Source organism: Haliotis rubra, unplaced genomic scaffold, assembly GCF_003918875.1.
Source record: "Haliotis rubra isolate DU_JTF1 unplaced genomic scaffold, ASM391887v1 Scf89, whole genome shotgun sequence".
Taxonomy (NCBI): Eukaryota; Metazoa; Mollusca; class Gastropoda; order Lepetellida; family Haliotidae; genus Haliotis; species Haliotis rubra.
The window spans coordinates 1066514-1081520 of NW_025767623.1; the positions used below are offsets into that span (position 1 = coordinate 1066514).

The window sequence follows — 15007 nt, forward strand, 5'->3', positions numbered from 1 at the left end:
TCAGTCTACAATACTCAACGTCACGTCAGTCTACAATACTCATTGTCACGTCAGTCTACAATAATCAACGTCACGTCAGTCTACAATACTCATTATCACGTCAGTCTACAATAATCAATGTCTCGTCAGTCAACAATACTCAACGTCACGTCAGTCTACAATACTCAATGTCATGTCAGCCTACAATAATCAACGTCACGTCAGTCTACAATAATCAATATCACGTCGGTCTACAATAATCAATATCACGTCAGTCTACAATAATCAATATCACGTCAGTCTACAATAATCAATATCACGTCAGTCTACAATAATCAATATCACGTCGGTCTACAATAATCAATATCACGTCATTCTACAATAATCAATATCACGTCAGTCTACAATAATCAATGTCACGTCAGTCTACAATAATCAATATCGCGTCAGTCTACAATAATCAATGTCTCGTCAGCCTACAATAATCAATATCACGTCAGTTTACAATACTAATTGTCACGTCAGTCTACAATAATCAATATCACGTCAGTCTACAATAATCAATATCACTTCAGTCTACGATAATCAATGTCACGTCAGTCTACAATAATCAATATCACGTCAGTCTACAATAATCAATATCGCGTCAGTCTACAATAATCAATGTCTCGTCAGCCTACAATAATCAATATCACGTCAGTTTACAATACTAATTGTCACGTCAGTCTACAATAATCAATATCACGTCAGTCTACAATAATCAATATCACGTCAGTCTTCAATAATCAATATCACGTCAGTCTTTAATAATCAATGTCACGTCAGTCTACAATAATCAATGTCACGTCAGCCTACAATAATCAATGTCACGTCAGTCTACAATACTCAATGTCACGACAGTCTACAATACTCAATATCACGTCAGTCTACAATACTCAATGTCATGTCAGCCTACAATAATCAACGTCACGTCAATCTACAACACTCAATGTCACGACAGTCTACAATAATCAATATCACGTCAGTCATCAATACTCAATGGCACGTCAGTCTACAATAATCAATGTCACGTCAGTCTACAATTATCAATATCACGTCAGTCTACAATAATCAACGTCACGTCAGTCTACAATAATCAATGTCACGTCAGTCTACAATAGTCAATGTCACGTAAACAAATCGAGTATGGACCAGACACCATTCGATAGGATGATGGAGCATGTGTTTATGACTCACTATGAAATAGCGATGATACCAGGTGTTCGCGAAAAGGTGAGCGCATCCTTCCCCACGGGTGGCACCTACGCAAAGTCTAGTCAATTGTTCACCTGCAATAATTCCGGAACGTATGGAACAAGTCAAAGTAGGGAATTGCATCGGACATAAGTTTGGTCACTGATGCACCAAATTTGGAAATGTCCTCCACATGTCTACCATAACCTTCTTGAAAGCTTTACTGAGGCCTTGAATGTTGTACCCTTGATCAAACAACTTCTGAGCAAGAGTGGTATGACGCTCTTTGAAATCCTGACAAAATGAGCACGCTCGGTTGTACCTCAAAACATGTGAAATGTAAACACCAAAGGTAGGAGATGTTGGAATATTGCTATTGACAATAGGAAGGCTGAAATCACCCCTTTCGTAATACAGCCTTGTGGAGAGTTTTTTGTCACTCTGAATTTTAATGCATAGATCTAAATATTAAACAGTTGAGGCGGTCTTACTTGTCTCCTGAATTTCAAGTTCATGTAGGTAAATTAGTGGAAGGTAATTGGTTATCTGATGGTTATGTAGTTTTGGAATCCAGTCCAAAAGAGGAATGGACATGTCTTCAGGTTTAAGAGTCAAGCCAGACGTTGATAGCACCGTTGAATGGTTTAGGCCGATTTCTTCCTCAATTAACATACTGGCCTTATTTGTGGCATTATTTGATATGTCACGTATACCGAGCTCTTTGATCAAACAATTTATGTAATAATGTTTACATCTAAAGGTTATGATGATCTGAGGCCTCGTCAGTGGGAATAACTACAAACGTTTCATACAGGGCAACCAGACTTTGGATGACAGCTGGCTGGGAAAGAATGGGTTTATTCCAATTCTGTTTACTCTTTTTGCAGTTTGTGCATTCTACCAATGACAACATCCACAGGTTCATCTTCTCCTTTTGCCCGTTTTTAGCATATGTTTCAACAGCATCTATAATGATTTTAAAGTTGTAATTCCAGTTGGTAAGAGGATGTTCACGATATTTTCCATAGGTCCATATTTAAATAGTTGACGAAGGTTGCTATTTTCAACAATTGAGAAGTCATCTGTGATAATATGTCTTGCAGGTTGGTAGCAAAACTTGTTAGTTTGACTTGAAACTTTGGCAGCCACATGGGGTGAAATTTACATCGTCCACATTGTGTGCTGGCGATTTGGTGCCTGACTCTGAGGGTGTGGGTTCGAATGCCGGATTGGACTCAACCCCCCAAAAGTACTAGAATTTGTACTTTACTAAGAAAGTGTAATCACATATAACATGTGTTGCATATACACGTGGTTATTGTTCATAGTGATATAGGTAAACTAATAGATCATGCAATAAATATGTTGACGTGGGGTTTTTTCAATTACACAAGCAACAGACAGAGCATAGTCTGATCACTAATGCATAATGATTTTATGATTTCGTTTCATTTGATCTGTAACAGTGCAGCACTAATAGCTCATGATTCATAATTCATGGTTATCGATGCTTGAAATTAAGTGGTATGTAGTAATTCTAGACAAAGCCGTAAATTCAACTTCAAAAATTAGAATCAATAAAAGCAATTACCTTATGTTTAACAATGAATAATATTCATGCTGATAGCGCTGATGTCAAATTACTGGACCATGTCTACTGGAGTATGGCGACATGTGTAGGATTGTATAATATATACTGGACTTGAGTGAGTGAGTTTCGTTTTAGCAATAGTCCAGCTATATGGCGGCGATCTGTAAATAATCGACCAGACAATCCAGTGACCAATAGCATGAGCATAGATCTATCTGCGCAATTGGGAACCGATGATATGTGTCAACCAAGTCAGCGAGCCTGACCACCCGATCCCGTTAGTCGCCTCTTACGACAAGCATGGGTTATTCTAACCCGGACCTTCACGGGTCTACTGGACTGGATGTTCGACGGGGTTAAACATAGCAAGATTTATATAACAAACAATAAGATAGGGACGAGGCAGTGCTACATTCTACAGGTATTTATAGCAACAAATATTTAATTAATGGTCTACAGTGATTTATCGACCTTCTTGAAAATCAGCAAAATCAAGAATAACACTCCATGCACGTGTATGGGGCTACTGCGTTGTGCACGTGCATCCAATTCGTTGTGTTTAGGGGGGGGGGTAATAAAGAGAAATGGCGGTGCGTTCATAAGATGTCTGTCTTTGAAAAGTGTATTTACGCTTATATTTCCTATCCAAATTGAAAAGTTCAGGTTCCCCTTCTTTTTTGGAAGAGCATATATGGAGAGGTGTATGCCAAATGGTATCCTGGAAACATTTAAAAGATGGCAACTATTACATGTTTAATTTTAAGTACATATTTAAGTTTCAGCTATATTTCAGCTGAGAAACTTTACAGAAATACATGACGCGTTTTATGGATAACAACTTCTTTATTTATTCTTTATCACTACGTTTCAGAGCAAACCAATTGGGTACAATGTGTGAAGCCCATTCCTGGTGTTGACACGCACCAAGCGATTGATACAAAGAAACTGGCTGTTTAGAACAAAGTAGGACGAGCCTTTATTCAACAGATAATTACTGTTACAAGCTACTGACAAACGAAGAAAAGAAATATTCACCTCATGTTCTTGCGTGTACATTTCTCACAGAATGAAATGTGCATTTGCATCCCTTGGGCAAACCAGGAAATTATGTTTGGAGGTTCAAATCCCGGTTTTTCCCGATTCTGTTTCTAGGTTTACCATATGTTATGTATACACGTGTTCGTGGGTTCTTAAATTGGTAACCGCCCCCGGCCATGAAGCTGACACTTCATGAAGGGAACGTCACTCAGAATGGCGTCAAACCAAACTCACTCACTAATACCGATATCTCTTTTTCTAACGTTCATAACCAAATTACTCAAGGCAAGTTATATTAAACGGCATGCGCATTATATAATAGGCATTCCTCAAATCCAAGCAAATACTGAAAGAAAGGGGTGCGGGTGGCCCATTCCTATGCGGTGCAGCAAGCTGCTGTGCAGTGTTCCACACTAGAAACCAGGGTTTGTTGGATCAAATCCTGGTTCAACCTGATTACATTTTTAAATCAGTACCATACTAGTGTTCGTGTGTTTCAGTCAAAGTCTCACCTCCAGTGTTAGGATGATGTAAATGGAATGCAGTTCTTAGGGCGTTAAACCCACTCACTCACTGTTGGTTGAGCCTGTGACTGCTGAAGATTATGTCACTCACTCACTCACTCACTCACTCACTAACCCACCCTCCCACTTACCCACTCACTCACTCACCCTCCTACTCACTCACTCACTCTTGGTTGCGCATCTAACCAATGAAGACCTGTTCTGACCTACAGTCACGTTTTCATAAAATTTGAAACTCAAAACAAAGAAATGCCTGAGTGAAAAAAGTATTTTAAAGAAAAGAACCTATGGTGCACAGATTACTGTTTCTCACCGACTGTACAGACCCAGATATATCTGACAATATTTCACGTCCTTGGTACAATTTCATGTGTATGTTGACAGAGTATGATCTTCACCAACACCACCAGGACTAGGAAGGTAATTGAAAACAAGATGCTCTCCGCAAATAAAACATAACTGTACCACATTGGTGAATATAGATCCATAGTCACCCCAATGATCTGAGGGTTTGCAAGTCCGCCAAGACTCAAGGCAACATAGATGACTCCCATCAGCTTCCCTGAGAGCTGGACAAGTTCCTTCTCTGTCCATGTGAGACTTGCAGGGAACACCACTGAGATCGCCAGCCCAATACCAACAATGCTGATCCAGATTCCTGTACCAAATCCATAGGTGGCTGACAGAAGGAGACCGAGCTGGGACATGCAGAGGACCACACAACAGATGGTGAAGAACTGGGTGTGTGTGACGAAACTGATGAGAATGATGCCAACCCCTCTCCCTGCTGTGTAGGATCCCCAGAAGGCGGAAGACAGGCGTCCACCATATTTCTTGGTCCAATTCATCTGCTTCACGACAAACACAGACAGGAAAGATGGAGAGGTGTCCTCAACTTCATCCAAGAAGAAGTAGAAGAGACCAAAGAGTGCCAAGGTGATGATGAGAAGATGTCGAGGGAGGGTTCTCTTCTTCCTCATGGGACCTTCTTCCTCTTCATCTTCCTCGTCCTTCACTCCCTTTTGCGTGTCCTTTCGTCTAATGTTACTTGTACCCTTGTTTCTTTCGTGGAAATATTTGATGAGGAATGCAAACGAAAATATTCCTGAAGGAATTGCAACGATGAGGAAGCCATAATGGATGTTACTCTTTGTTCTGGGAGCTGGAGTACCGGTCATGGCCATGGTTGATGTATTGTAAATGGTTGGAGGGAACGTATAGTTGGCTGTGATCGATGTTGTTCCTTCAAGTTCTTCGGAAAGGAATGGTTCAAGGACGAAGGGTGAGAGTGTTGCCCCAAGAGAGAAGGAGAAATGCAGAGCCTGCATGAAGGGTTTGCCCTTGTCGCCCCACTCCTCCACGATCTCCACATTCATGCCTAAAATGAAGGAAAAGGGAAGCTATTTTTAATTAGCATTTCATCTCAAAGGGGCTCTGGCGATAACTGGAGAAATTAGAAATATGGAAACGAGAAAAATATCAGAACTTAGAAGTCTGTACTGTTATGACAGCAGACAGCGAGAGGATAAGTGATAGCAATACACGGCCGACAAGGGGCGATAATTTGATGAAGAAGTTGATTGACGAGGAGAGGTAAATAAAAGCAATACACAAATGTGTGCAGGGTAGGGGACTTACCTGACCTGGCAGCCCCTATAACCAGCTGAGATGTGCTGTAGTAGAGGCATAGTGACTTACCTGACCTGGCCGCTCCTGTAACCAGCTGAGATGTGCTGTAGTAGAGGCATAGTGACTTACCTGACCTGGCAGCACCTATAACCAGCTCGTGTAACAGGAACATCATGACCATTGTCCAGTACACAGAACACCAGGGGATGATTGCACACGTCACAGCATACAGGAAGGATGACACAAACATAACCAAATGGCGGTTGAATCTGTCATAGAGGGCACCACCAAACAAATTTCCAGTTACACCCCCAACGGCCGCAGCTGTGAAGAAGGCGGCACCCTTGCTTGTGCCAACTCCGGTGATCTGCTGAAGGTCGAGGAAGGCTGGTCCCTTCAGTCCCACTATCCATCCCTATGAGATACAGATTTATAGTAGGGAATTATGGACTGTCAAGCTATCTGAGATAATTGCCTGACAGAATACATTACATTCATAGAAGGAAATGCTGGTCCACCTAATTAAACCATGTTGGAAAACATAGCATGGATATTGCTGGCACACCAATTTAACTGTGAGGTCCTGATGGAGTAAATTACATTGTTAATGGTAAATAGTCCATGTCGTCATACATAAAAGGTTCATTTCCTTTATTAATACAGTCTCGCTATCACATTTCAAAAAAGATCGATCAAGGCGAGGCTGCTAGTGCAGATAAAGATGCAGTTGTGAAAGGGAGAGTGGAGCCTGGGATGCAGTGAAACCTTCGACGATAGCCAACTGCTTCCGCCACGTTGATATCCTGCCTCAACATACAGAGGGAGACTCAGACGACGACATGGTGCTTTCTGAGCTGGCCGAACAACTCAGAAAATTTGCCGATGCCAGCAATACAGACACCACAGAAGCCACGCCCACTGCCGAGGAGTATGTTGATATTGACATCGAGGTTGAGACTGGCGAGGCACTGACAGATGCTTCAATCATCGACATGGTCACCAATAAAGAAGATACCGAAGAAGAAAGTGGCGGTGATACGGAGGATCAGGCATCCCCACTACTCTGCTCGTTTGCTGACGCAAATAAATATTACGAAGGCCAACTCAGCTACCTTGTGAACAATGGCGACAGTGAAAACCTGGACAAAATGTTGTCCGTCGTTTTGCAAAGGAGCGGCACCCACTGTAAGCAGTCCTCAATGAAAGACTTTTTCAAAACTGAATAATTGTAAAGGTATGATTGTTATGTTGTGATGCTGTTTTTGAATGTCCATACATGTACAATAAACGCTTGATGATCATAAACATTTTGGATTTTCCTTGAGGTGTATGAAAACCAAAAATCCAGATATCCGGATATTCAATTATTCGGAGGATTTACGTAAAAAACGAATGTGTCCGGATATCCGAGGTCTCACTGTATACATATATCACGGCCAATACATCATTCAGCACTATTCAGCACATCTGAAACGACTAACAGAGGATAATGACAGGAGATGTCGCCCTTACAGAAACAAGCAAAGTAACAAAGTTAACCAATGTGGGACAATGCGACAACGCCATTTGTCGCACTGTCGCCCCAAAATCGCAAAATCCTTAAAAGTGAGGGGCGGTGGGGTAGCCTCGTGGTAAAGTGTTCGTCGTCACGCTGAAGATGTATGAAGACCATATCTGGTGTCCCCCCCCGCCGTGACATTGCTGTAATATTGCTAAAAGCGGCGTAAAACTTCACTCACTCACTCAAAAGCGAAGCGACAATGTCCCTTATAGGATTCCATACAATATTCTTCTAAAACCACTTACAGAGGAAAAAGACACGAGATACAGCCCAAGCATGTACTGGAGTTTCCTTCTGAACACAGTACTTTCAAACTTGACCATGATGCGCTGCAGAAGGGAAGTCTTCTCTGGAGTCACATCCGGGTCTTGGCTTGAATCTAAGACGTCCATCAGTCTGCATAACACAATTCAGTTTGGTATTAATTAATTACTTTCAAAAAAATATTTGTCAGTATTCACAAACACAGGAAATATTGCCGTTATGATGGACATACACGTATTCAGATAATAAGCTATCGGGAATGATATTGGGTAAATGAAAGGCATGATCATGAAGTCAGAGCAAGGATTACAGAGTTGTGTACAGTAAAGTTTAGGACTTTTGTTTTGCTGGAAGAATGGAATCTCTAATGATCTTACTACCCAGCTTTCAATTTCTTTCCAAATTGAATTACTATTTGTTATTGCATCGTTTGAAACAGTATGCGTTTATATTTGTTGCCAATGTATAATAGTGATCAAATTAAATCTGAACTCCACTATTTACAAGCCATAATACTGACAAATTCAGTATCTGTAAAATGTTTGAAATAATAATCTTATATTTGTTATTGCAAGGTATTGTATATAAAAACACGAATGGAGAATAGTAAAATATGGAAGTGACTATTTCTTGTCAAAACAAATGAGAATGATATAAAGGATGAAAGCTTTCCCCTAAAGCGCCATAAGTTGAACTTCTTCCTGTATTTTTCAGTGGCTTTTTTAATGCCTTGCATATCAATATTTCTTGTATCTATTGTATTAATATTTAGAAACAAGTTAATAATAATGCTAATGTTTGCGCCTAGGATCCAACGCAAGCTGTTCTGTGGCGTTACATTATTACCCTGACGGAATTGTACTTTCAAAGCAGCTATTAAGCGCTTCGCGCGACCCTATAGGTCCGTACATCTGCTTCTCAGGTACCCTTAAACAGCTTGGTGAGGCTGAGGACGAACCTTTTGGTATTAACAAATCACCACAGTAGTTATACAATCCCTTTTCATACCAGCGTTACGCTGATTGTTTGTTATGTTTTTAGATGGAATATTTTTATAAAAGTCCGTTCGATCCACAAAACATGTCAAAAATCTTGACGTGAATTGTTCCCTCAGATTGACAGTTCTCTGTAGAACGTACTCGTTTTCTTTCTGCATATTTTATGCACTCATTGATCTTAACCTGATACTGATCACATGCCGTGGCTTTGACGTCACATACATTACAGGCAATACATTACATATACATTAATTATATTAAAGAAACATTATATGGGCTTTTGACATTGGAGACTGAAATGAATAGCACTTTATTCCTTGGTTGTTGTTTAACGCCACACTCAGCAATATTACAGCTTTATGGCGGGGCCTGTAAATAATCCAGTCTGGACCAGACGATCCAGTGATCCACAGGATGAGCATCGATGTACGCAGCATGTGTCAACCAAGTCAGCGTGTCTGACCACTTCTTACGACAGGTAGGGGTTTCTAATGACCAATTCGAACCCGGAATGTCGAATAACGTTTTACCTCCATATGTCATCCCTGTGAGAACATAGACATTTCTATATTCCTTAATGTATTATTATAACCCGATTATGTATGAATTTAAAATGATTCTGTCTTTGAATGATGTGCGGTTACGGAGAATGCTGTGTATTCATCCATCACAGTATTAGGAAATGATATATAGTTTTATACCCACTTAAAATCATGTACATTATCATATACTACTGTATTGTGTAAATATGTACTTTCTCTGTATACGGGCCAATGACATTCATACCAATAAGCAACTGACTTTGACTATAATGCCCTACGTTTAAAATTGATGTAATACTGGTAGTATTGGGGTCTGAAACTAACTCCTCTTCATGCAGGTCATATGAGGTACAATACGACCCTCTTTGTTTAAAAGGTGTAGGATCAGGGTTACATGGCTTTCAAAGCTTTCGGGGCTTTAGTAACGTTTTGAAAAGGTTTGAAGGACATTTCCAAATCAGTGACAAAAATGACAATGATGATGACATTCATATAATTGTCCCGTGTTATTTCATGTTAACAATTAATTGACTTGCCTTTGCGTGTGTTTGTCGTTCCTAATTGACTTGCCTTTGTGGGTTTGTCGTTCCTAATTGACTTGCCTTTGCGTGCGTTTGTCGTTCCTAATTGACTTGCCTTTGCGTGTGTTTGTCGTTCTAATTGACTTGCCTTTGCCTATGTTTGTCGTTCCTAATTGACTTTCCTTTACGTGTGTTTGTCGTTCCTGATTGATTTGCCTTTATGTGTGTGTGTGTGTGTGTCATTGCTGATTCCTAATTTTGACATGTGTTTGTAATATATACCACTGAAGAGCACGATTCATTCACTATTTCAAAGTGATTTATTCATTCGTACAGTGAATAATACATATACATTTTTATGACATAGCTGGAATCGTACAATAAACATAGATGCCTTGTGTCGACCAAAGGTCGTTTCAAGCCAGACAATGTACATTCAAGCTGAACGTTTTTGTATTGATGCCACCATCGATTACTTCCAAGCTAAAATGTTTCGTGTTTTGGAAACTACTCTCTGGTGACTTTGTCATAGCCTATTGACTCAAGTACTGCATGCCAACGTTAAATCTTTCCACGTCGTGACACACATGCCCATCTCTCATTTGTGCGTGAGTCACATGTAAACACGAAATAATTCATGCGCTGGTACACGTGTGAAGCCGGATACTACAGATTACTATAAACCTTTCAAAATACTGCTTTTTCACCATTTTTATATTTTTCTCTGGTCCTTCCTAGGCAAGTTAAGTTGACAGGAATTTCATTGCTGAACTTGCTCATTTTGGAAGCAAATGTTTGTCAAATTTATCAAAAAGGCAAGTTGAGGAGTGATGGAAAAATGTTGTATGATCGGGAAAGGAATTACGATTTGCATTTGACAGAACCAGGATAGGAATTTGGCGAACATCTGATGATCAGTTTCAAAAGATGACTCTATCTCTGCTTCCTAATTCTCCTGCTCTGATTGGATGACCGCAGAGTATAACTGTAAGTTTTACAAGTCAGGACATTGTGACTTCTGTATTTTGTGATAATTCAAATTCCTTTCAGACCAGAGGTGAATTCATACACTATTTTCATATACATGCTAAAACATCCAGTACTGAAAATAAAGAGATTCAATTTTCTATACACTGGCCCTCACACCAACAGAATCTTGTGCATTTAAGTAAGAACTGTTTGCACTTGCATATGTTGTAACACCCCTTTCTGCAGCCACAAGAGACCAAGATTTTGATGCTTGGTGAAGTGTCGTCCTATAGAGTGAGTGAGTGAGTGCAGTTTCACGACGCTTTTAGCAATCATTCCAGCAACATCATGGCGGGGACACCAGAAATGGGCTTCACACATTGTACCCTTGTGGGGAATCGAACCCGACTCTTCGGCGTGACGGGCGAACACTTTAACCACTAGGCTACCCCACAGCCCCGAAACCTTTGTGTAAAAGAGGGGAGTTCCCTTTGTATCTCTCTTCTCTGCTAGCCTGGTACAGTAGCAATGTCAATGGCATGTCTACGAGCACATGTTGCCCGATAGGCTGTAGCTGTTATATTTATACCATATGAAATCCACACGTGTAGAAAACCTCACAAGCATCCTCATCAAATGTTTTCAAAGTTCCAGGTTTCAAGTTTTGGACAGTGACAGGTCCGTTAATAAACAAACTGGAAACAGTTGGCTCTTCCCATGTTACTGTAACACTTGCTTCTATATATGCCAACATGCCACATGTACCAGTGCGCAAGAATCCATTTTCGGAAAGGAATGGTGTCTGAATTTCATGCTGAGCAAAAACTTTTGCCACATGGCTGGCACCTAATGAACACACCGATAAGAGTTCTATGTCACTCTTCATTGTTTCCAGTTCTTCTTTACCTTCTACTACGACATTTTATAGATGCCAATCAAACGTAAAATAATACGTAAAAAGACGTACTGTTAATAGGGAAACTGCTCTTTTACTATGGATCACATGTTCACATGCTGCCAAGGTGCCGAACAAAGTAGAGTATAAATTTGGAAATTGCAATATATGCACTACAATTTTTTTAACAAGTTTAAAAGATGACACTACTAACTAAACTAACTTTTGTCAAGACGTAGAACTTTCAGAAAATACATGATTTGCTTCACACATTGCACCAATGTGGGGGAGTGAACTCACGTCATCGGCTTGACAAACGAAAGCTTTAACCATTAGGCACCCCCACCGGCCCTGATGCAGAGATGTCCTGACCCAACATCATTAAACATTAAAAACACGGTTATTAGTGCACTTAAGAGGAAGCACGAGTCCACCTGTGAAGTAAGTCCAAGTCCTGGAAGATGGATTAAGACCAATGACCGTGTCCAAATTCGTTGGCAATCAGAAGGGGGCTGCAGGCTGCTGGTTGGAGGGTACATTGGCCGGTCAGACGTCCCTTCCTTACAGATAGACACAGGCAGAAACGTTTGGTGTGGTGCAAACTCCAAGAAAATTGGAACTTTAGGAAATGGCGTAGGGTTCATTGTTCTGATGTCGTTATCTTCTAAACGTTGTCGCGGATTGAGACGTCGTCTCACCAGGAGATGGTCCATGCATTTGAACCCTTTGTGATGGTTCAGTGACGGTATGGGGTTGGATCTCATTACAGTATCTGGGTCACACAATGGTCAGTGTTATGGATACAGCCATGGTGCCACATTTCGCATACTTTTGCCAATCGTCAGATATCCTTGAATGACAACGCTATTTCGTTTCGAGCAGTCATCGCCCTTTAGAGCACATTCCATCGAAAAATTACTATGGCCCTCGTGGAGCCCCGAAATAATCCCCATTGAACATCTTTTGGACAATCTTCGACACCAAGTTGAGCTGGAGCTCCTCCTCTTTAAAATGAAGAGTTAAAGCAGGCACTGCATGGGGATCAGATGCTAATAGTATGATGCTTGATTGCCAGTATGGGGAGGAGCTTTGTGACCATACCTTCAGGCATTCTAAATGTTCCCGGTGTTCGGGTATTCTTCTATGATTGCAAGCAAGTTGTTACCCGTTTTCAATTTTAGCCTTGTTTTTGTTATATCAAAATAACATGTGTTACACTTACCATTTTCATCCGCGGGATTTGATTTCAAAGCACATACAATAATGTAGTATTTCAATATTCATCTTAAAACGTTGGGCTGTGCATGACTAATGGTCATGGATACATTTCATAGTGGTGTTTAGCATGAAGCCCAAATTCAAAATCGTAACTTGACATTTGTATTTGGACTGCCTGGGGACCTGTAAGTGAAGAAGATAATTGACTCATGAATTCCCGTGCTTCAAATACTCAATAACACCCGGAACTTGGCCAACACATGATGTTTATCTCCTAATTGGCAACTGTCATAGTCAATGTTTTCGTTTAAGTAGACGTAGATTTAAGTGGACGACGAGTGATTGTTATAAAACAAATGTAGTGTCTTTGTTGTGAATTCTACATGCCGCCGGGTTCAAGTTTGACGATTAACATTTCCGGAAACTGTCTTTGGTGTGGTTTTGCACTGTCCACTAAGAGGGCCTTGTTGATTTAAATTTCTGGAAACTGTTTTATTGTAGGTTTGGCGGTGTCGAGGACGACCTCCAGAATCCACAAGGTTGCCTCTGTAAATGAATGCGTATAGTTCTACGCTGCTCTTAGCTATGTTGCACCAATATCACGTCGGGGGATTCCAGAAAGGGGCTTCGAAGATTGCACCCATGTGGGGAATCGAACCCGGGTCTTCAGCGTGACGAGCGAACACTTTAATCACTAGGCTACCCCAACGCCCCGATTTGCGTGGATCCTGACTGCTAGTTAAACAAACAAACCCAATAAAAACGACCAAACTCTACTGATGGCCATTCAGTATTTTGTGGAATACATTATAAGCGCACAAAAGGAGCCGGAAACCAGCGGAAGTATCCCCTCGCAAGACTTGCAAACCCTATTCCGACGGTCTTGAAACTGAATTAAAAAATAAGATATATCTAAATAAAATTACACAAAACTTGGAAAGAAAACCTTACCTCAGCGATATGATCCTGTATTAGATATCGTACTGCATACACTGCTCAAAAGCGAACAGCATGGTATTTACTTTACCAGATGCTGCAGTAAACACATTGGGATGGAACAAAACAGTGTAATTTCATCGGCCACGTTCAATAGATGTATGGCAATGGGCGGGGTCACACTCAAAACAAACTCCCATTATAGAATATTTACCCTGACTGGAGCTCAATTGAAACACGGTAAGGTGACTATATCCATGACTTGGTATCCTTGGATTCTCCTTGGTACAAATGGTGCCTAGTGTCTTGTATCGTGATGCTTGTCCACGAAACTATTTGCTATGATGACAGCTCATTAAATACTACCAACACACAGCTCGTGGTAAAGTCGGTACGGTTGAAATGCTTTCCGTCACAAAGACTATGACATTGTTGCAATCTGCAGATGAAAGACTGATGAACCAAAATGCTGGAATGAGAATCAAACAAATGGTGTCCCTGGCCCAGAGCATCTGGTTCTACAAGTTTCAGAGAACGTCCAGTTCGGATTAAACACAACATTTAAATATCAAATGAATCATCCTGTCAGCTACGAACTCCAGTCAACAAGTGACTCTGACAATTCATCCTACAATCTACGACGAACGTGTTCCAAATGCGCACATGCTCCACGACCACGTCCCATTCTGACAACACACCCAACCACTTAAAATGCATACCTTAACAAGCCCTGTCATTTTATGCTCGTCGTTCACGAACCGATACATCTGTCTTTCATGGCGGGCGTACGTTTATAACACCGCGCGAACGCACAGTATTTTAGTTTTCACTTTTTTGTTGGGAAATGTATCTGTAATCCGAGATCAGTTTGACAAATGCTTGACATATAGATGTCTGAAATATGTACATCATCAGTAAATACATTTACGCAAATATTGATATAAATATGTAATGTCAGCGTTTGACAAATGACCAAATAATTACACTTTATGTTGAGCAATAATCCGGCAAATCCTAACTTGGGAGTTTATAACTTTTTGTGTACACTCGGCAATTCTCTGCGAAACATGCAAAGAGCAATGATATAATTCTTTGGACAGAGTCTCATG

The 15007-nt window shown here is 40.6% G+C and overlaps 1 protein-coding gene and 1 long non-coding RNA gene across 2 annotated transcripts; one reads left to right on the top strand and one right to left on the bottom strand.

The window, feature by feature from the left end:
- The first annotated feature begins 3831 nt into the window (after positions 1–3831).
- LOC124263572 lies at positions 3832–8741 on the top strand. Its single transcript, XR_006894889.1, has 3 exons — positions 3832–3843; positions 6423–6429; positions 8599–8741. It is a non-coding gene; the product is annotated as an uncharacterized LOC124263572 (long non-coding RNA).
- On the bottom strand, positions 4521–14604 carry LOC124263571 (sodium-dependent glucose transporter 1B-like). Its single transcript, XM_046698231.1, has 5 exons — positions 14183–14604; positions 13914–13931; positions 7801–7951; positions 6124–6409; positions 4521–5743 (listed from the first exon to the last, which is right to left on the bottom strand). Exons 3-5 carry the CDS (start codon positions 7945–7947, stop codon positions 4713–4715), a joined length of 1464 nt encoding a protein of 487 aa, XP_046554187.1. The 5' UTR covers positions 7948–7951; positions 13914–13931; positions 14183–14604; the 3' UTR covers positions 4521–4712.
- Positions 14605–15007: the final 403 nt, after the last annotated feature.